The 21,330-nt window shown below is 36.4% G+C and overlaps 1 protein-coding gene and 1 long non-coding RNA gene across 2 annotated transcripts; one reads left to right on the forward strand and one right to left on the reverse strand.

Annotated features, from left to right (window-relative positions):
- Positions 1-8,520: 8,520 nt before the first annotated feature.
- On the reverse strand, positions 8,521-10,306 carry LOC137708785 (uncharacterized). The gene is made up of 2 exons (XR_011064831.1): positions 10,044-10,306; positions 8,521-8,889 (listed from the first exon to the last, which is right to left on the reverse strand). It is a non-coding gene; the product is annotated as an uncharacterized lncRNA (long non-coding RNA).
- Positions 10,307-12,500: 2,194 nt separating this feature from the next.
- Positions 12,501-15,381, forward strand: LOC137709398 (GDSL esterase/lipase 5-like). Its single transcript, XM_068448491.1, has 5 exons — positions 12,501-12,891; positions 13,043-13,164; positions 13,835-14,065; positions 14,258-14,513; positions 15,050-15,381. Exons 1-5 carry the CDS (start codon positions 12,630-12,632, stop codon positions 15,298-15,300), a joined length of 1,122 nt encoding a protein of 373 aa, XP_068304592.1. The 5' UTR covers positions 12,501-12,629; the 3' UTR covers positions 15,301-15,381.
- The last annotated feature ends 5,949 nt before the right edge of the window (positions 15,382-21,330 follow it).

The raw sequence follows: 21,330 nt of genomic DNA on the forward strand, positions 1-21,330 counted from the left end.
ATATTTTTAAAATATAATAAATACTTAAAAATCAATTTTAGAGTAAGGATTGCAAAGTTATATCGGGAGAGAGCTTGGCTAATCAACTTTGCTTGTTGGTGATGGATGTACATATCAAAAGATAGAGAAAAAAGAACAAGACCTTGAAGTGCCCAAGGACTAGATGGTGGAATCTAAAAGGAGAAAAACAAGCCATTTTTAAGGAGAAAGTAATCACCCAATTCCTTTGGGATAGAGAGGGGGAAGCTAGCCAAATGTGGGATTCCATGGCTAGTTGTATCCGAAAAGTAGCAAAAGGGGTATTAGGCGAGTCCAAGGGCTTTGCTCCACACCAAAAGGAATCTTGGTGGTGGAAGGCTAAGAAGGAATGTTGTCAAGCCTTAAACAAGAATAGGACCGATGTAAACGGTGAAAGGTATAGAATAGCGAAGAAGGAGGCAAAGAAAGTTGTGAGAGAAGCTAAGCTAGCGGCTTTTGACGATATGTATAAGCGACTAGATACCAAAGAAGAAGAGTTAGACATCTATAAACTAGCTAGAGCAAGGGAAAAGAAGACAAGGGACCTAAACCAAAGGTGCATTAAGGATGAGAATGGAAAGGTCTTTCTATAGAGAATGCGGTCAAGGACAGATGGAGAGGTTATTTCATATTCTTTTCAATGAAGGATATGAAATGAGTACTTCTTTGGGGGAGTTGAGTAACTTAGAAGAGTATAGAAACTACTCCTTTTACTGCCAAATTAGGAAGGAAGAAGTGGTTGTAGCATTGAAAAAGATGAAGCATAGAAAAGCAGTGGGGCCAGATGATATATCGATTGAAGTGTGAAAAGTCCTGGATGAGACAGGTATAGCATGGCTCACAGACCTTTTCAAAAGGATTTTGAAAACAAAGAAGATGCCAAATGAGTGGCGAAAGAGCACTTTGGTGCCTATCTACAAGAATAAGGGCAACGTCCAAAACTGCATGAACTATAGGGGTATTAAGTTAACGAGTCATACAATGAAACTCTAGGATAGAGTAATTGAGCATAGACTGAGGTAAGAGACATGTGTAATGCCCCGCCCCAAAGATTTACTTTTTCAAGAAATAATTTCGGTGATAGGCCAAAATAAACTCTTGTTTATTTTCTACTATTTATCACAATCCTTTATTTAAATTTCTTAATCACTCACAAAGACTATAACCAACATTTACCAAAAAAAACTTAAGATTTAATTTTCTAAGTTTATCACCCCATTTCTTTGTCTTAAAACAAATTCCCAGCAAGAGATTAATTCTCGATTATTAAGGCTGCATCTAACTCTTGTGAGGCTGCCTATGTACCTTTTAGCGAGATCAAGCCTTTCGTAGTTCTCCATTCATTTTTATTCCATTTCCCAAATCCTTCAAGTGACTACCAAATGCGAATTAGGTTCAAATAAATGAATCACACCAAATGTATATTATACATGAATTCAGAACATTGAAATGAGCTTAAAAAGACAGCTTCAGCCCTCTAGCCATTCGCCACCGCATGCGTCGTCGCAGGTGGTTGTTTCCGGCGAACGGAAACCCCAAATTCCGACCAATTCTAAAAATTACTAAATTTTACAGGAAAATAGAGTTCAATGAGAGGAGCAACTTTCATACCTGGGCCAAAAGTCCAATTAAGCTGGGAAATACCTCAATTAGCCCACAAACCGTCGGAAACCCTTGAATTTGGGTGTTCTTAACTTGACTCCAAAACAACTATGCCACCCCCAAACTTGTTTGGGCTTTGTTCCTGGCCTCAAGAGGATGCTAAAGGTGGTGGTGATCTAAGAAATTTGTTTTAGATTTGGTGGATCGACAACTAAGAACCCGCACACCCATCGGTGCGGTTTCCACAATTTCAAGGCCAATTTGTATGAATTTTGGGGTGGAATTGATAAAGAGAAGGTCATGGGGTATTTCCCAGGTGGTATGTCGGCGATATTCACTGGAATTTGGCCAGAGGTGCATCGGAAACCATTGTTTCCGTCGGTTGGGTCGGGTTGGCAAAAGGGGAAAACGGGTTGAAGGTAATCCCCTCATTCTCTTCTTCCTCATTTCCCCTCCTTTTTTCCCTCCGCCATTGGCTCTCTTCCTTTCCTCCCCCCTCTCTTGATTCGGCCACCCCCATCATTTTCTCTCTTTCCCTTTCCATCACAACCACACACGTGGCACATCCATTGCTCCAGAAAATCTGGAGTCTTCTAGATGAGACCGAAATTAAAAAAAATGTCCCTAACTTCAAACGTTAATAACTCTTTGGTTATAACTTCATTTCACGAACGGCTTTCACCTACATGCTCATGAGGTCAAGCTTTATCTAAACATATTAAGGAATATGATAAAATATATGAGAATAGAATACGTCCTCGTATAGTTACGCTAAGTCAACTAGTGGCATTTTCATCTTTTTCACTTCTCTATAAATTTTACGACGTGAATTATAATAATTTCCGGTAGCAAAATTTTAAAGGTTCTCAATTAAATTTCATAACCAGAAATCGATTTATTTTCGATTTTCCCCACATATTCATATATTTAAATTTTCAAGGTATTACAACACGGGTATCGGACTACTAATTCGAGTTCATGCCAGGGCGCTCAACCATGGAGGCAATCTATCTCTTATGAAGATTGATGGAAAGATATAGAGATATGAAAAAGGATTTACACATGGACTTTATATATTTGGAAAAAAAGCTTATGATAGGGTCCCAAGAGATATTCTTTGGAGGATTTTAGAGAAGAAATGAGTACGAGTAGCATATATCCAAGCGATAAAGGATATGTATGATGGAGCAATGACTGCTGTAAGAACTCATGAAAGACAAACCAAAAACTTCCCCATAACTGTATGGTTGCATCAAGGCTCATCTTTAAGTCCTTACCTTTTTGCATTAGCAATGGATGAGTTAACGGGACATATTCAAGATGATATTCCTTGGTGTATGCTTTTCGTAGACGATATAGTATTGATAGATGAAACTCAGGAAGGAGTAAATGTGAAGCTTAAACTTTGGAGAGAAGTGTTGGAATATAAAGATCTTCGCCTAACTTAGTTAAAGACAGAGCATATGGAGTGCAAGTTCAGTGCAAATGGAGGCTTAAATGAGTTAGTGGTGAGGATTTGATATCAGGAAGTACCAAAGAGCGACAGCTTTCGTTACCTAGGATCTATCTTGCAAAAAAACGAAGAGTTGGATAGAGACCTCAACCATAGAATACAAGCTGGATGGATGAAGTGGAAAAGTGCATCCGACTTGTTGTGTGCCCGACATATGTCACTAAAGCTCAAGGGAAAATTTTATAGGATGACAATAAGGCTAACAATGCTTTATGGCACTAAATGTTCGGCGGTGAAGCATCAACACATACATAAAATGGGTGTAACGGAGATGAGAATGCTTCGTTTGATGTGTGGGCACACGAGAAAGGATAAGATTAGGAAAAGATATCCGACGTAAAGTAGGAGTAGCCGAAATTGAAGGAAAGATGAGAGAAAATCGGTTACAGTGATTTGGACATGTGAAACGAAGGCCTAATGACGCTCCGATTAGAAGATGTGATTACGGGACATAGGTTCAGGGCTTAAGGGGTAAAGGAAGACCTAGGAAGACTTTGGAAGAGACTTTAAGAAAAGATTTATAGTACTTGGATCTAACAGAAGACGTGATGCAAAACCAAGCATAATGGCATTCTAGGATTTATATAGCCAACCTCACTTAGTGGGAAAAAGTTTTGTTGTTGTTGTATTGTTCTTCACAAAAATTATAGCAAAAAAATAATGTACCCACATAATTATTAACATATTTTAAAAAATAATTGTTGATATATTTTAAAACATAAAATAATACATATAATTAGCATGAATACATTTAGCAAAATTAAAATGGGTACAAATACAAATAAAAGTTTAAAAATATGGGCATAAAAAAATTAATATATGAGTACAAATTAAAACTGAAAAGAAAATTGGTACAAAAAAAAAAAAAAAGAGGTGCAAATTAAAAATGGGTACAAACTAAAAATAAAAATATATGATAAAAAATTTAGACATAAATATAAATATACCAAATGTAACGCTTCTAATACTAAATGAATATATTTAGAAATAAAAACTATTTTATTATTGAAATAATTAATGATGTTTATTAAAATCTAAGGACCTTGATAACAAAATTGAAAATGAATAAGGGTTTAATCAATGGAGTAGGAAAAATAGAGATAGGAACCTAATTTACTATAATACATACCCTAATTGTCTCACACACACACACATATATGTATATATGTATATCAGTAAAATAAATAAAATCAAAGACTTGATAAACATATTTAATTTGACATATGTCATAACATTGAGATATCAGACCTTTAAGAAATGATGAGAGAATAATGAATGCCTTAGAAACGAAGAATTTTCCGAAGTCTTTGTATTTCTCAATGAATGATTACAAGCCTTTACATTGTGTTATATAGTACCCCCCCCCCCAATATATGGATTATTACAATAGTACCCTTTCTATCTAACTCTCTAACAATCTTAAGTAATTGAGTGATAGTAAGTACTGATTGACAACTGACAAGTGTCATTGGTTAATACTCCCCCCTCAAACTGTGCTAGGAAACTGCTAGCAGAGTTTGAAATCAAACACAATCACTCAATTACAGTACTGGTGTGTGCAGGCTATGAATCCAAGCTCAAGTTGTGACAATGCTTGACAAATATAGGACTATGCAATCCTTTAGTTAAAACATCTACAACTTGTTCTTCTGTGAGAATATATTGAACACACAAATCACCTTTTTGTACTTTTTCCCTCACAAAATGGTAATCAGTATCTAGGTGTTTGATCTTTGAATGGAACATAGGATTTGAACAGATGTACAGTGCTGACAAGTTTTCACAGTGAAGAGAATAAGGTGTTGGAAGAAACTGGTGTATATCTCAGAGAAATGATTATATCCAAAAAATATCAGCTACATAATGAGTTATAGCCTTGTATTCTGCCTCTGTTGAGCTTCTTGAGACAGTGGACTACTTCTTTGACTGCCATGAAATAGGATTAGAGCCTATGTACACCACATATCCAGTTATTGACCTATTAGTATTCATGTCAGCTGCCCAATCTGAGTCTGAATAAACTGTTATCGACATATCATCCCCCTTTATGTATTTCAAACCACAAGTAATAGTACTTTGTAAGTATCTCAGAAAACACTTGACTAAATGAAAGTGCAAATCTATTGGATTGTTCATGAATTGACAAACCACATTCATCGAATAGACTACATCAGGCCTAGAAAATGTTAGGTACTGTAAAGCACCCACCAGACTTAGATAAAAAGTAGGATCAGTCTGTGGTACACCTTCAGTCACAAGTAACTGAGTATAAGGTTTTGAGGGTGTCGATGTAGGTTTACAATGTTCCATACCAGCCTTTTTCAACAAATCCCTTGTATACTTAGATTGATTGATGAATATAGAACCATCATGATTATATTGTATATGCAGACCAAGAAAATAGGTGAGTTGTCCCATATCTTTAAGATAAAAAACTGCAACAAGGTTTGTAATCACAGATTGAATCTTGGAAGCATTAAAACCAATCTCAATTATGTCATCAACATATAATAGGAGTATAATAACATCCCCATGATCTTCTTTCACAAATAGACTTGTACCAGATAATGAAGTGACAAACCCCAAAGTAGGTAGGTAACTAATGAACTTCGAATTCCAGGCTCGTGGTGCTTCTTTCAAACCATAAAGTGATTTGATTAACTTGCAGACGTAGTTTGGATGTTTGGAGTCAATGAATCCCTGAAACTACTTCATATACACTTCCTCTTCTAAGTCTCCATGTGAAAAAGCATTTTTAAAGTCTAATTGCCTCAAATTCCAACCAAATTGAACTGCTAAAGCAAGTATCATCCTCATAGTGGTATGCCTTACCACAGGACTAAATGTTTCAGAGTAGTCCAAACCTTGCTCTTGGCTATACCCTTGTGCAACTAACCTTGCTTTGTACCTGGAAATTAATCCATCCGGATTCTTCTTAATCTTATATACCCATTTGCTTCCAATAATGCTTCTGTCAACAGGAGGATGAACTAAACACCAAGTACCTTGTGCTTTTAAGGCATCAAATTCATCTTGCATAGCTATTTGCCATTTTGTCTTGATACTGGCAACTTTAAAGTTCTTAGGCTCTTCTATATCATTTACATTAGCCAAGAATGAGAAACCACTCAGAGAAATCGTCCATAATATCCAAAGAAGTTATCTCAAGTAAAGTTGCTAAATATGATGCATAATTCTTCCTTGAAATTACACATGTTTGTAACCTTGTTTGAATCCCAGAATTATGATGTGCAGGACCAGATATTGTTGTATTTTTGTAATGGATGGAGAATGGAAGTATCACCTGAAGTTGCTCTGGACTGAAAATTCCCCGTTGAACTGGAGCCTGAACTGAAACTCAATCTCTCAGTGATAGGTATTGGAACCAAAATTGGTAAATGTTCAACTTGTTGATTGCTATCTATACTATTGACTGGAATCTGTGATTTTTGTTTACTTGGAAATATCATCTCATCATGTATGAAATGTCTAGAGATAATGTATTTCTTGGTCTCGAAGTCATAGCATATGACACCTTTATAATCTGGAGAATGTCCAAGAAAAATACACAACACTGATCTTGTCTGCAACTTGTTAGAATTGTAAGGGCGAAGCCAAGGGAATGCATCAGTACCAAATGTCTTTATAAACTTTAAATCTGGGAGTTTCTTGTACAATAGAGTATAAGGTGATACCGAAGACAAAGACTTGCAAGGCATTCGATTGATAAGAAATATTGAGTGTGCACATGCAAAATACCACAATTCAAATGATAAACCAGCATTGGTAAGTAATGTAATTGAAGTTTCAATTATATGTCTGTGTTTCCTCTTAGCAAGGCCATTTTGCTGAGGGGTATATAGACATGACAGCATCTGAACAATTCCCTTATCACTCAAAAACTTTGTAAATGCCTTATTAGTGTACTTTCATCCCCTATCTATTTGCAAACAATTGATAGACACTCCAACTAATAAAACTTTACAAAAATAGAGAAGACATCTGATTTATTGCCCATTGGAAATACCCAAGTGTATCTTGTATATTCATCAACAAACAATACATAATACCTATAGCCATCTAAAGACTTTATAGGAGAAGGTCCCCAGATATCAGTATGAACTTTATCAAATGGAGACAAACATTTGTCAGTTCTTTCTAGAAATGGCAATCTAGACATCTTGCCTTGAATACATGATGTACACATACTACTTGTAACAACCCGAAAATTTATATTTGGAAGCAAAAACTAAGACAGGCGCAAAATTTATTTCGGAAGATGATCACCAAATTCCTTTTCTTGGACAATTTCCAAGAAAATATTAAATCTCAGTTATTTTATTATGGCTGCATCTAACCTTCTCATTAGACTACCTACGTATCCTACAAAAGGATTAAACCACTCCTAGTTCACAATTTCAATTTCTAACTCATTTCTGAAAATCATTCAAGTGACTAACAATCACTAACTAGGTTCAAACAAGTGAGTCATACCAAATGCATATCAAATATGGTTTCAGTATATTGAAATGCGCATAAAATGGTAGCGTTGGCTCACTAGCTACGCACCGTCGCACGTGTAGCCGTGCGTAGCGGTCGGCCGTCATGACTCGCCATAAAATTTCAACTATTTTAAAAAATTACCAAATTTTGCAGGAATGTACAAGTCAAGGAAAGGCACATTTTTCATACCTAAGCCGAGGTCTAATTCAACCTGAAAATACCTAAATTTGGCCACGAACCGTCGGAACCCTAGAAATTGGGTGACCTCGATCCGCCACCTCCAGTGCTTCGCCGCCCCAACCAAGGCTTAGGCTTTGTTCAAGGCCTTATAGGTAGTCTAATGGTGGTGGTAATTGGTGGGAATAGCTTCAGGATTTTAGTATTTCTTGCACGAACCCGTCGCACCCACCAATGGTTCTCCACCCATTTACAACAATTTTCTTCTAAATCTGGGGTGGAAAAGGAAGAGGGAATGGCTAGATGATGTTTGGGAATGGTAGCTTGGTCTATTTCATGGATCATCTTATGGAAAACCTCGGAAATTATGGAGGAAACAGCTCAAAGGCGCGGGTCGAAAGGGGACCGGGTTCTTCCCCCACCTTCTTCTCTCTTTTCATTCCTTTTTTTTCCCCGATTGGTTCCTACCTCCCTTTGCATAATCTGATTGAACCCATAACCCCTTTAATTGATCGGCCTGAATCCAAGCCCTTGATTGGTTCTCACTCCCAACTAGTGGAAGTTTAATTAAATTAAAACTATAGTTTAGTAAAACAATTTCAAATGTCCGTAACTATACCGTTATAATCCGGACTCGCAAACAACTTTCACCTATACGCTCGTGGAATTGTCCTCTATCCAGATATGTCAAGAAATACGATAAAATATGCGAGGATAAAATACGTCCTTGTAAAATTACCTTAACCAAATAAGGGCATTTCACATTCAAAAAAAATTCCACATAATCATATATTTAAAATTTTTGAGGGTACTACACTACTCTTATTGTTTGTATTATACGATATACTACATTGTTTTAGCATACAAGTAAGAACTTCATTTGTAGGGTGACCTACTTCATTTGTAGGGTGACCCAACCTTTGATGCCACACACTTGACTTCACCACTTGACCAAGGAAAGCTGTTGGATTCGCAACTGTAGACTGCACACCTTTAGCACTATGAAAAACTGGGATCTGAAACAACTCCGTAGGCCTACTCTTTCCTTGATACAGAATCTCCTTTGTCTTCTTATGCTGTAAAAAACAAAAAGTTTGATTCATCACATATAAACCAACTTCTGTTATCATCACATATTTGTTTAACAGACAACAAACTTCTAGCAATCTTTGGAACATGTAAAACATTAGTAAGTAATAGAGAGTGATCCTTTGTATGAAGAGTGGTGGAACCAATGTTCTTGATAGATATGCTTGTGCCATTACCAATAGTGATCTTTTCCTTTCCTTCATATGGAGCAACTTGTGCCAAGGCATTGACATCAGCTGTCATGTGGTGAGAAGCACCATAATCGACTATCCATGAATCAATGGGCATGAATTGAGATGACTATTGGGCATTCATTGTAGTTATTGAAGATGGAGGAGATTGACTTTGATATGCATAATTGCTTCTCTGATAACAATCAAGGTCAACATGACCTCTCTTCCCACAAATTTGGCATTCAACCATAAACCCAGTAGAAGAAGTATTGGTGTTTCTGTGAAAACAATTTGCTGTTGTATGACCTCATTTGCTGCACCAAATAACATATTCCATAGTCTCATTTGATAGAGTTGCAAGCAAAAGACTTAATAAAGCCATGTCAGTCGACTCCCAATCAATATAAGCCCCAGTAACCTCCTCAGTAGTTCCAAGATCCGTAGTTATCACAAATTTTGGTGGACACACATCAATGCCATCAAAGTGACCAAACAATTTGTAACCCTTTAACACTGCCTTAAATTGAAACGCCCATTTGGCGAAATTATCATCCTTAATTTTATAGTAAGCATCCCCAACAAATTTTCTACTTTAACAGTCAGAGTAGTCATCTTTAATCAAAACACAGATACAGAAATAGCAATACGTGATGATTAAAAAGAAATTAACACTCTTTTCAATCGAAACAACTGCACTACTCAAAGAGATTAAAACTCTTTACCAAGAAAGTTTGACACTTATCTAAATCACCAAGAAAGATTGACACTTTCCTAAAACACCAAGAAAGAATAACACTTTCTTTAATATGCAACTTTCACCATTATTTCTTCAACAACAATATATGAACATTACTCTATATAATCAGATCATAGCAAATCTCATAGAACTGCACAATTTCTTCAAGAATCCCAAAAATACAAGAACCCATGATCAAAATATCTCCTCCAAAACTAGAAAAAGATATCACCTGAATCGATTTCGACAATAAGAGAGCGCAGACTTCCTCCGAATCGTCAAGGCTGCAGAATGGCGTTGAGTCTTTCCAGTGGCAACGAGGTGACGACTCACAGAACAGCAAAACCACGACTTACAGAGCAACGGAAGAATCGTCAAGGATCGGAATGGCGACGAGCCATATCGGCTATGATACCATCATAACACTGAGATATCAGGCCTTGAAGAAATGAATAGAGAATAATGAATGCCTTAGAAATGAAGAATTTTCAGAAGTCTTTGTATTTCTCAATGAATGATAACAAGCCTTTACATTTTACCAATTGACAACTGACAAGTGTCATTGGTTAATAATATGTACTGCGGACTTTTAGTTTCTTTCCCTCCCAACTCACATGAAATGATGTAAAGTAGAAAAATTAGGCAGTTTAAGTTCATGGCGTTCATTCATTCAAATCTTAATGATGACATGCAAGACTCTCATTACAGTACATCTCAAAATATGTAACAGGGGTCGCGTTTAACACTTCGCCTTTGCTAAAGAATGTACAAATTTATGTCATGGTCACTGATCTAATATCGCCTAACTTTTCTCAGGACATGAAAACCACATATATATATATATATATTTTTTTTCTATAAATGACAGCACTTATTTCATTCAAAGAAATTGGCTACTCAGTACAGAAAAAAAAAAAAGTTATTCTTCTCAAGTAGATCACAAATTAGAGTAAGGGGTTCACCTAACCAAGTGCAATCACCTCAAGAATGAAGGGCAAAACGGGCAAGCCCATGAGCTACAGAGATTGCTTGGTGGTTTATGTGTGAAGCAGAAGCTTCAACGACCAGTTGCAACATATACTTAGCATCTTCAACAAGAAGCTCATTGATACGTACTCAATGACACTTAGCATCTTCAACAACAAGCTCATTGATACGTACTCAATGACACTTAGCATCTTCAACAAGAAGTTCCAACTATTATGTGATACGTACTAAGAAAAATTGATGAAAGTTTGGTATAATTGTTAGCTCATTGTCTAACTTGAGTTTTTCTTTAGTACTACGTAATATTGGATACTATAATCTCTTCGTTTTTTTTTTTTTTCGATTAAAATTGTAGGTTAAACATAAATGGTAGAAGATAACCAATTAAAATGGGTCTCAACACTCTTCATTCTTCTCCATTCCTGCAGCACTACCACTACTCAGTTGAGAATATTATTTCAGGAAAAGGAGAGGCATTGTGTGTGCTTATAAGTAATTAGACTATTCCTTATATTGCCAAATAGTTTTATAATAGAACCTCAACTTTCTTTATGGTATCAAAACCCAGTAATTTCATGTGTAAAGTCTAATGGCAACATGTGCTCTACGTCACCCGATTTATCTTGTCCACATGCTAGACTTGAAAATTCATCACAGGTAAGAGAGCGTGTTGAGTATGAATCTCATATCTGGAAAACATGTGCTTGTACTTAATTGAATTACCTTCGACATTATCAATTAATTTTATATTAGAATTTTAACTTTAAGAGAGGACAAAGAAGGAGAAGAGGAGAGAGAGAGAGAGAGAGAGAGAGAGAGAGAGAGAGAGAGAGAGAGAGAGAGAGAGAGAGAGAGAGAGAGAGAGAGAGAGAGAGAGAGAGTGGCAAACACTTTTTTTTTTATTGAACCAAGTGGTCCCATTTTTACTTGCAACTGTAGGTTCCGGTTTCTCCTTTACCTAACTTTCAAGTTTTTATCAACCGTTCAATTCGGAACGAAACAATATAAAGCCTTTCGATCTACTTAACATTAATATTTTTCACTCTAACATTATTTGGTAAAGATTTTTGGACCAGAATACAAATTGTTAGCTTATTTCTGAACAAGTTAGAACTTATCTGAAAGTATTTTTAAAATAACTATAAGCGTTTTTAGAAAGAAAAAAAAAAATTTTGGGTTACAAGAAAGCATTAAGTGCTTTTGTGTTAGAAACACTACTTATATGTTTGCAGAAAGCACAAGTATTTTTTTTCTTCAAAATTTACTTATATTTTTGTTAAGAATTGGTTCAAAAAATATTTCACAAAAATTATTTTCAATTATTTTAAATACATTTTCAAATACGCCCTTAAACTCTCGAGGATTGTAGCAATCTAACATTGGCAAAACCCGTTACCATGGAACAAAAAGAGCAATTGACTTCTTGAATCTCTATGAAAAAAAAAGTACATCTCCACACGTTCAGACCATTGCAACATTTTATTATTTGGACATTGCTAGCTGAGAATTTTGCATCGCCTCCAAAATATATATATATATATATTTTTTTTTTTTTTTAAAAAATCTGTTCAAAGTTCAACGCCTAGTATTAGTTCTGAGCCAAGTATTTGTTTTGTCTTTGGACAAAAATATTTTCTAAGTTCTCAAAATTATTTTGACTTTGGAGAGGTTTTTCTTATTCATCTCTCCCGTATGTATTAATTCTCATGGTTTATATATATACAGAGTCATTTAATTTCAAACTAAATAGAAACAAAGTTTCCGTATTTGTTTGACTATATGTATATAACTATATATATGTACTGGTGATATATTCAATAACTTTGCAGAAATGGCGAAGCAAAGCTCTATCTCCCTCGTTTTCTTTCTTCATGCAGCACTACTAATCTCAACTTGTTTTGGAAGCAAATCTTGGCTTTCAAAAAGGCAAGTTGCCTTGTTCATCTTTGGAGACTCTTACTTAGATTCTGGCAACAACAACTACATCAACACTACAACTCTCGACCAAGCAAATTTCTTGCCGTATGGAGAAACCTACTTCAAGTTCCCAACGGGAAGATTCTCCGACGGACGTTTGATGTCAGACTTCATTGGTAAGATTTGTAAATCTTTTATGATGTGGTCCTTGTTTGTACATGTCCACTTTTGTTAACTAGCTAGTTAACCTAACGCAAGATAGTTTTGTCTGCTTATACTTAAGCATGATCTGATCTAATTTTGTATATTATCATATGTACTTTGCAGCTGAGTACGCTCACCTGCCATTTGTTCCACCCTTTCTTCAACCGGGATTTCGTCAATATTATGGTGGCGCGAATTTCGCATCCGCCGGAGCTGGTGCTCTTGTTGAGACTTTTCAAGGCGAGGTAGGTATTCTTTACATTTTACTAAGTGATAATATGATATGGCCAGCTGTTTGTACAATTTGGTATGGATATTGTTAATGTGCTACTTAATTAGGGAGAGGAAATGAAACATATGTTTAGCTTGTATTACAATGTTAAAAGTAAGAAAATAGAAAATTTTAGGTGTAATGGTTGTATCGCTTTATAAATAGTGTAAGAAGTCAATAGTAAAATGACACGTAATTCTTACTTGTTGGTTGGCTACATGCCCATATCATTTTAGTCCGTGTGGCCTTTAATTTTTTGAATCTAAATGATGTAGAGCGCTCCAGAAACAATGTCTACATATCATATTATCAATAATTTATGGCTTTTTAGCCAAAATTTGTATAACTCATCATTTTGGTTCTTGAGGTTTGAAATCAATAGAAGTGGTCTTTGAGTTTGTCATCCATCAATCATTTTGGTCATTCCTTGAAAAATTATGTTAAATAAGGACCAAATGACAAAAATACCCTCAATTTAATAAACAATAGACCGAAATGATTTGAAAAAAAAAAATATTATTAATTTATTTTACCGCACGTATGAGATAACCATTGCATTTAAAATTTTTCTAAATACGGAAAATTTTACACTCACAAAGTGCACCTAAATAGATATAGAAGTGTTATATTCCCTCTTATTTCAGGTCATTGATCTTAAGACACAACTGAAGTACCATAAAAAGGTAGAGACCTGGTTCAGAAACAAGTTAGGCGATGTTGAAGCCAAAGTGACACTTTCAAGAGCCGTCTACTTGTTCAGCATTGGAACCAACGATTACATAAGCCCTTTCCTAACCAATCCTCCCATGTTAAAGTCCTACCCTCGCTCACAATACGTCGGAATGGTCATCGGCAACTTGACAAGCGTTATCCAAGTATGCATTAAGCACATTACATATACAGTCTGAAATGTTATGTTCTGAAATTGCTAGTCAAAACCACAAATTTTAAATTTGACCTAACTCTATAACTAATCAATGTGGTTGACTCGTAGTATGACAACATAACATGTCAGGAGAACGCTTTCTATGTTTTTTATATGGTTTGATTGGGTGTAAAATTAGCAGGAAATTTATGCAGGAGGGGGTAGGAAATTTGGGTTCATCAACTTGCTGGACTCAGGTTGTCTTCCGGGGTTCAGAATAATCAAGCCTGAAAATAATGGTAGCTGCTTAAAAGAGGTTTCATCACTTGCCAAATTACATAACCAAGCACTCTCAAAACTTCTCATTCAACTTGGAAACCAGTTGGAGGGTTTCAAATATTCACTCTACGACTTGAACAGCAATCTTAGACAGAGAATCAGACATCCCTCTAAATACGGTACGTACGTAAATGCACAAAAGCAAATTAGTTGTCTTAATTCAGTTGATCAGGTAAACATTATTGCCAAATCGGACCAATTAATAAGTTCAGCACAACACGTTGGAAACTTCTTTTATGGGGTTACTAAATGCACCCTATAACTTGATGATGAGTACCATTTTCTATTATGTGCATTTTTTTTTTCTGTTGCTAAAGAGGGCTGAACCTACAGAAGTCTAGGTCTTAAGATCGATCCTACAAATGTCTTTAAACAACATTTTCTCTACACTACTAGAGGTGGAATGATATAATTCTCGCTTCATGATGAGGGTAGGCAGGGTGATAGGTAAGAGTAGGTTATGGCAAGGGTTTAAAACTGCCTATGTAACTAAAATAAATAAATAGTGACAGCCCAAATCTAGACTTGACCTATAAGCACAAAAACATAATCATACTCGTTATCTTTTATGCAAATTCATTTGCTTATAAATGTGTAACACATTACAAGTTACAAGTGGATATTGAATGGTGTAACTGTGTGTGATGAAATTAAGGTTTTAAAGAAGGGAAAACGGCATGCTGCGGGACAGGTGAATTCAGAGGAGTGTTTAGCTGTGGAGGGAAAAGAATAGTGAATGAGTTTGATTTGTGTGAGAATCCAAATGAATATGTGTTTTGGGACTCATTGCATCTCACTGAAAAGGTCTACAAGCAATTTGCTAATGAAATGTGGAGTGGCCAGCCATGGAACTCCAAGGCCACAAAAGGTCTACACAATCTCAAGAGTCTGTTCCGAGACTTGTAAGTCTTTTGCTTCAAATGTAACACACATCCCAAATTGGACATCAATTTGATTTAAACATGTGCTTTTGAAACTTTAATATTTTAATTCTTTGGTTACATTAAAATAAATTAGATCCTCTATGCCACAAGTGTCAATAAATCATTTTTTCCCTAAGAAGTGTCAGTAATTGATTGGCAAATCTACTTACGGAAAATGATAATGTATTGTATGGGTCTCATTTTCAGATGAGTTTTATCACAAATGATTCTTGAAATTGATCAACTCCATCTTGAAAAAAATGCAAATAGGTAAATCTAATCTTTGAATAAGAGTGCCACAAATCAATGTGGTTAATTAAATTAAACTACCTTATTAAAATAACATTTTCAGACATTTTGAGTGCCACTTGCCATAATAACGAAGAAAGCGTGGTATTCTTGCACTTGCCACAAAGTTATGCTTGACATTTTGATGTTGGAGTGTTGGCTGGCTGGCTGGAAATGGCCAGCCCACTGGCTTGATTTGGAGGTTTTGGCCTGGTGGAGCTCACAAGCCCTTTGGCCTAGCCCTCGGTTAGAGACGGTTTTTGTGTCATTCCGAGCTATTTTTAGCCCTATGACCCTTTGGCCAGGTCGGTTAGAGATGCCATTATGATCCTGGAAATAATAACTACATAAACACCACCACTAAATTTCAGGCCAATTGGTTGCCGTACGACAAGACCTTCTTCAAGTACCTAAATGCATGCTTTGTTGGGCTTTCATGTGAACTTAAGGCTTGGGATCCGATTTCTTTATAATTGGATTGGTTGGTTTGACAGAGAAAAGGAGAAATTACGCATGTTCTCTCCCAAACTCACCTATGTAGGCTTCAAAAATTGTGGGCTTGGATCTTTAAGCTCCCAAGCAGCCTAAAGTCTTCTACAATCTTGACTCCATGTAGGCCTGATAAACTTTCGTAACCATTTAGACCACAATTCACTTGGGAATCTCCAAGCATGTGACTTGGGCTTATTTTAGCATGAATTGTAGTTAGCGTCATCGAGCTTGGCGTGATGTATATGCATGGATTGATTTATACAAATGACTGGTTTATTTCTCATAGCATGGCATGATTGTGAATATTTTTATTCCTTGATTATGCACCTTTGCATGTGATTAGGCTTGACTCATGTATGACGGTTGGGCCTTGAAACTGGATTGGGCTTACATGTGACATTTTTGGGTCTTAACAATGATTGTGGTGGTCTTTGCAACTAGTCATCCAAGAATTGGGTACCTCATTTCAATCATCAACAAGGTATCCTTGGTACTCCTGCTGACTTTTGGTGTAATTTTTGCAACTCTCCTGAACATCATATCTCTGCTTGTCTTCATCATCCTCCATTTCCCTTTGCGGCCTATCATGCTTTTTTCACCTGGTGCTACAAACGATCCTACCTGGTACTTTGATATGGGAGCCACTCACTACATGACTAATGATGGGGCTACCCTCCAGGATCCATCTCCCTATATTGGTAACGATTTTGTTCTCATTGGTATGGGGTTTCTCTTCTTATTACTCACACTAACTCTATTCCTCTTATCTTAGGTTTATTATTTCAAATTAAACAATGTCTTACATGTTCCTTCTCTTTGCTTCTCAATTTACTCAAGATAATTTCGTGGTTGTTAGTGTTCATCCGATTGGTCAAGTTATTTATGGCTTTTACATTGGTTCTCTGTTTTTTAAGGATCGCTGTGAGGATCACCTCTATCTTGCGTCGTCGTCTCGTCCGTCTACCTTCCATGTTTTCTCCTCTTCTTTGTGGTACTCCTGTCTTGATCATCCGTCCTCCGAAGTTTTATCTAAATTGTCTTTAGGTTTTATTTCTATATTAAATAAGGCGTTTTGCAAACCCTATGCACTTTCTAAGTCGCACAAAGTACCTTTTAATTCCAATAAAATTACTTCATTTTCACATTATTTAATTTACTCAGATCTTTGGACCTCTTCTACTCCGTCTCTCTCTCCGGTTTTCAGCTATTATGTATTATTTTCAGTTGACTATAGCCGTTATTCTTGAATTTTTCCTATGCGTGCCAAAATTGAAGTATTCATGCATTTCGAATCACTTTATAATATGGTGACAAGTATATTTAACTCTTCCATTAAATTTCTTCAAACCAATGATGGTATGGAATATATAAACCATTCATTTAAAACTTTTTGTCATAAAACTAAAACTGTTCATCGTGTCTCGTACAACCATACCCCTGAACAAAATGATCTTGATGAACGTAAATACCGTGAAATATCCACAGTCATCTATCTTCTTCTAAACATTGTCCATACCCAATCCTACAGTTGGGTCAAAGTAGCTCTCACAGCCACCTTCATTATTAACCTTCTCCTATGCTCGGTCGTTGGTTCATCTAGTCTCTATTTTAAGTCTTCTTTGTTGTCACCCAATTTATCCTTTCTTCGTATGTTTAGTTGTGCATATCACTCACACCTAGGATTTTATACTTCAAAAAAATTGGAATCTCGTTCCATAGAATGTTTGTATGTAGGTTACAACTTGTAATTTAAATGATACTGATGCCATAATCTGGATACCAATCAGGTTTTCATCTCTCACCATGTCACTTCGACGAAATGACATTTCCAATTGCTCGCCCTGTTGCCCCTGTAACCTAGAGCACTTTCGTGCCTGTCCTTTTGGAGCCTAACCGTATTCTATCTTCTTCACTACTTCAGTCCCTGCCTGTTGAAGCCCAGCCCTTATTGCCCAACTTGTCCTCTCTTATGCATAATGCAGCCTATAACCTAGTTGCTGGCTCGCCTTCACCACCTTCCTTCCTAGGCCTAAACGCTAAACTTTAAGCTCAACCTATTGTTGCTCATGTGCCTCAGCCCAGTGCATGTGCTAGTCAGCTCTTATACCTCAACCCAGTGTGCGTGCCAGTGAGTACCACTTTTAATGTCCCTGCTACTCCTCTGCAGTAACCCACTCATAGCCACACTTTTCTACGCAAGTCGTGCCTCATTGAGGCCATCTCACCATACCAATCATTTTAAACCCAAACAATTCACCAATGAAACTGTACATTATCCATTTCCATATGCACTCACTATTTCTAGCTTTGATCATGTTCAGCCTAACGTTTTACGTAGGTATCTCGTATGGTGTACAACGATGATTGAGGAATTTAATGCTTTACTTAAAAATGGTATATGGTCTCTAACTTCATCTCATCCTTTTCAAAATTTAGTTAGATGCATATGGGCTTTTTGGATTCAGTGTAATGTAGATATATCTATTCAGCACTACAAAGCCTGTTTGGTTGCTAAAGGTTTTCATCAACAACATGGGTTCAATTATGATAAGACATTCAGTCCAGTTCTTAAGCCCATTATTATTCATCTTGATCTCAGTTTAGTAGTCGTTCATGAGAGGTCTATTTGGTAGCTAGACATGAATTAAGAGATATAATTGACCACATAGGCAATGTCCAGACGAGTTAAAGTAAGATACTGTAGATAACCTAATAGGTGACAAAATTCCAAAGGATAAAAAAGTGGAGTACTATCTTGATTAGATAAGTGAGCATGAAAGGCTATAAGGGTACTGGTGGAACCAAATTCGAGCACTTTAGCGGACGGAGGTGGGAACCAGCCTCAATCGCCTATGATCTTTGGCATAGGAAGAATGAGGCTAATTAAGGGGTGTGGTTAAATCCAAATAGCATTGCCTACATATCTCTGGGAAGGAAAACTAAACCAAACTATTATGTAGTTCTAAGAGAGAATGGTGTGATGTGGAATACATCTGGATCATCCTTGACGAATAGCCTATGGAGAGATGTTAAAGATATGAGTTCTCCATGGACGTGTCTACGCGTAGACATTAGCACACATGCCTTTGTTAGAGGTAAAGAGAATAGGTGTGTCTTGGAGAAGATGAAGAGAGTAATAATCTTTCCTGATAAATACCCAGGTTAGAGTATTTTGAGAGTCCTTGTAGGGGAAGTAATCCCTATAAATCAGGTGACTATCTAGGAGGAAATTTAGGATAAGATACCTAATCTCTTTAGGATAACGATTATGTTGCCTAACCACCAAGATATCCTAATTTGACTTGAATTAGGGTTTCCTTACTTTGGAGGGCCTAACCCTAGCCTACAAACTAGGATCATCAGACTATACTCCATGGACCACGGGTATTCTCGTCTTTCTTGCCAACCAAAGTGCTATATGTCATAGGCTTAGAAAAATATGGTCCCACAACTTTCCTCAACTATGCTTTTAAGATTGGGCACCGCTTCAAAGATAGATAGTTACCAACGAACCATGACTGAATCATCCCAGAATAACTTTTCTGGAATGATCCTTGAAAATTTTGCCTGATCCTAAGTTAGCCAAGTCCGGCTAGTCCTACGTGTTTGTCTCTCAAAGATTTTGATCTTTCGAAGTTTCGGACAATATCACAAACCCCTAGTTGGAGTTCTAGATGCATAGCTAAAAAGATGGATGCAAGGCAAAATGAACTTATACATTCCTCGAAGGACTTAGATGCCTTAGGATGCTAAGTTTATTTTACTAAAGTCATTAAGTTTGTTAGAGTAAAGCACTTAGAATTTTTCATCTTTTCCTTCCTAATCGCAGAATATAGTTAAATTCATCAATCTTTCCTACTGTTCTAAAAATTCCCACCTAAGCGCTAAGTAGGTGGCCACTGCCCCGATTAGTCCTTAGGTGTTTGAAAATTAAGAAAGTGCTCATAGACCCGCTTTGGCGTCCACTTGCTCGCCTAGGCGCCCGTCTAGCCCGTCGTGTAAGAATCCTATTTGGACTTAACATGTTGTGATATAACTACTTAAGGTAAATTATCACTAATCCACTACTCCATATAAATTGGGATTTGGTGCAATGGGACAATAACCATACTTCCACGATATATGGAAGTTGACTGCCATTACCACTATAAATATGGGAATTCCCTGCTCACTGAAGAAATGTTCTAAGAAAAGGATTCTATCACCATAAGAACATAAAGGCTTCAAGTGAGTAGAAGACTTTCCTTGGACGATTACTTGGAGACTAGGGTTCCTCTTGTTCATCCAACTCAATGTCATCCTCAAGTATTCTCAAGAGCTTGACCTAATTGTATAACATTAACCTTATATATATACACACACGTACAATAATGCAATGGTATGTGGTTTACACGACATACACACACACACACACACACATATTGATCTTGTTCTAAATAGCATGAAATTCTTGTATAAAGCTAACCTTAATTTTTAGTTCTAACACGCCTAAACTCACCTAGGCCATAACTCTTACTTAGACAGAAAATCGATAACCTTCATTTTGCATTTTAATTTCAATAAAATGTAAGAGGCTTGTTGAATACCTAGATGAACGCCCATTATGTGTTTGTTTCCCATGTTATTAATATATTCTAATACTTTATAATTTATATGTCATTTTATTTGGAATTTATGTATACCAATATAATTATGTGTGTGTGTGTGTGTTTTTTTTTAAGTAGAAATAGGCACTTATTTATAATGTGCCCTCTATGGGTGTTACCTTTGGTTAAAGGGTCATGTGTGTTCAAAGAGTTAAGCATAATGTGCCCTATTCTGACACCTGTGTCAGATGCCATTTTAGATTCATGTTAGCAAAATTTTTGTAATTGTGCCCTATCAATTAAATTAAAATAAAAATAAAAATAAAAAATTCGAAAGACCCTAACATCTGAAACAAACATTTGAAAACGTATATTCATCCTTTCAGGCAGTCATCCTTCAGGTGGAGGTGCTTGTGCTCCATGCGCCATCCACAACAGTGCCACACATAACGACAATGCAACCTGCAGCCACGCCAGGGGTTTTAGAGTCTATTTTGGTCCAAAACACAACCATTTTCAACAATTCAAAAGCTAAAACAAAGCTACAAAGGTAAGTATTCGAAATTTACCTTCTTTAGGCTCATTGGGTGGCCAATGATAACCTAAAATTAACCTGAAAATCACAGCCCTCGCTGGAAATCTGGCAA

Source organism: Pyrus communis, chromosome 11 (genome assembly GCF_963583255.1).
Source record: "Pyrus communis chromosome 11, drPyrComm1.1, whole genome shotgun sequence".
In the NCBI taxonomy this organism is placed as follows: Eukaryota; Viridiplantae; Streptophyta; class Magnoliopsida; order Rosales; family Rosaceae; genus Pyrus; species Pyrus communis.

Coding starts and splice junctions, on each gene's coding strand:
- LOC137709398 (XM_068448491.1), top strand. CDS start 12,630: ATGGCGAAGCAAAGCTCTATCTCCCTCGTTTTCTTTCTTCATGCAGCA. Junction 14,066..14,257: donor ACTTGACAAGCGTTATCCAA/GTATGCATTAAG, acceptor TAAAATTAGCAG/GAAATTTATGCAGGAGGGGG. Junction 14,514..15,049: donor CAGACATCCCTCTAAATACG/GTACGTACGTAA, acceptor GATGAAATTAAG/GTTTTAAAGAAGGGAAAACG.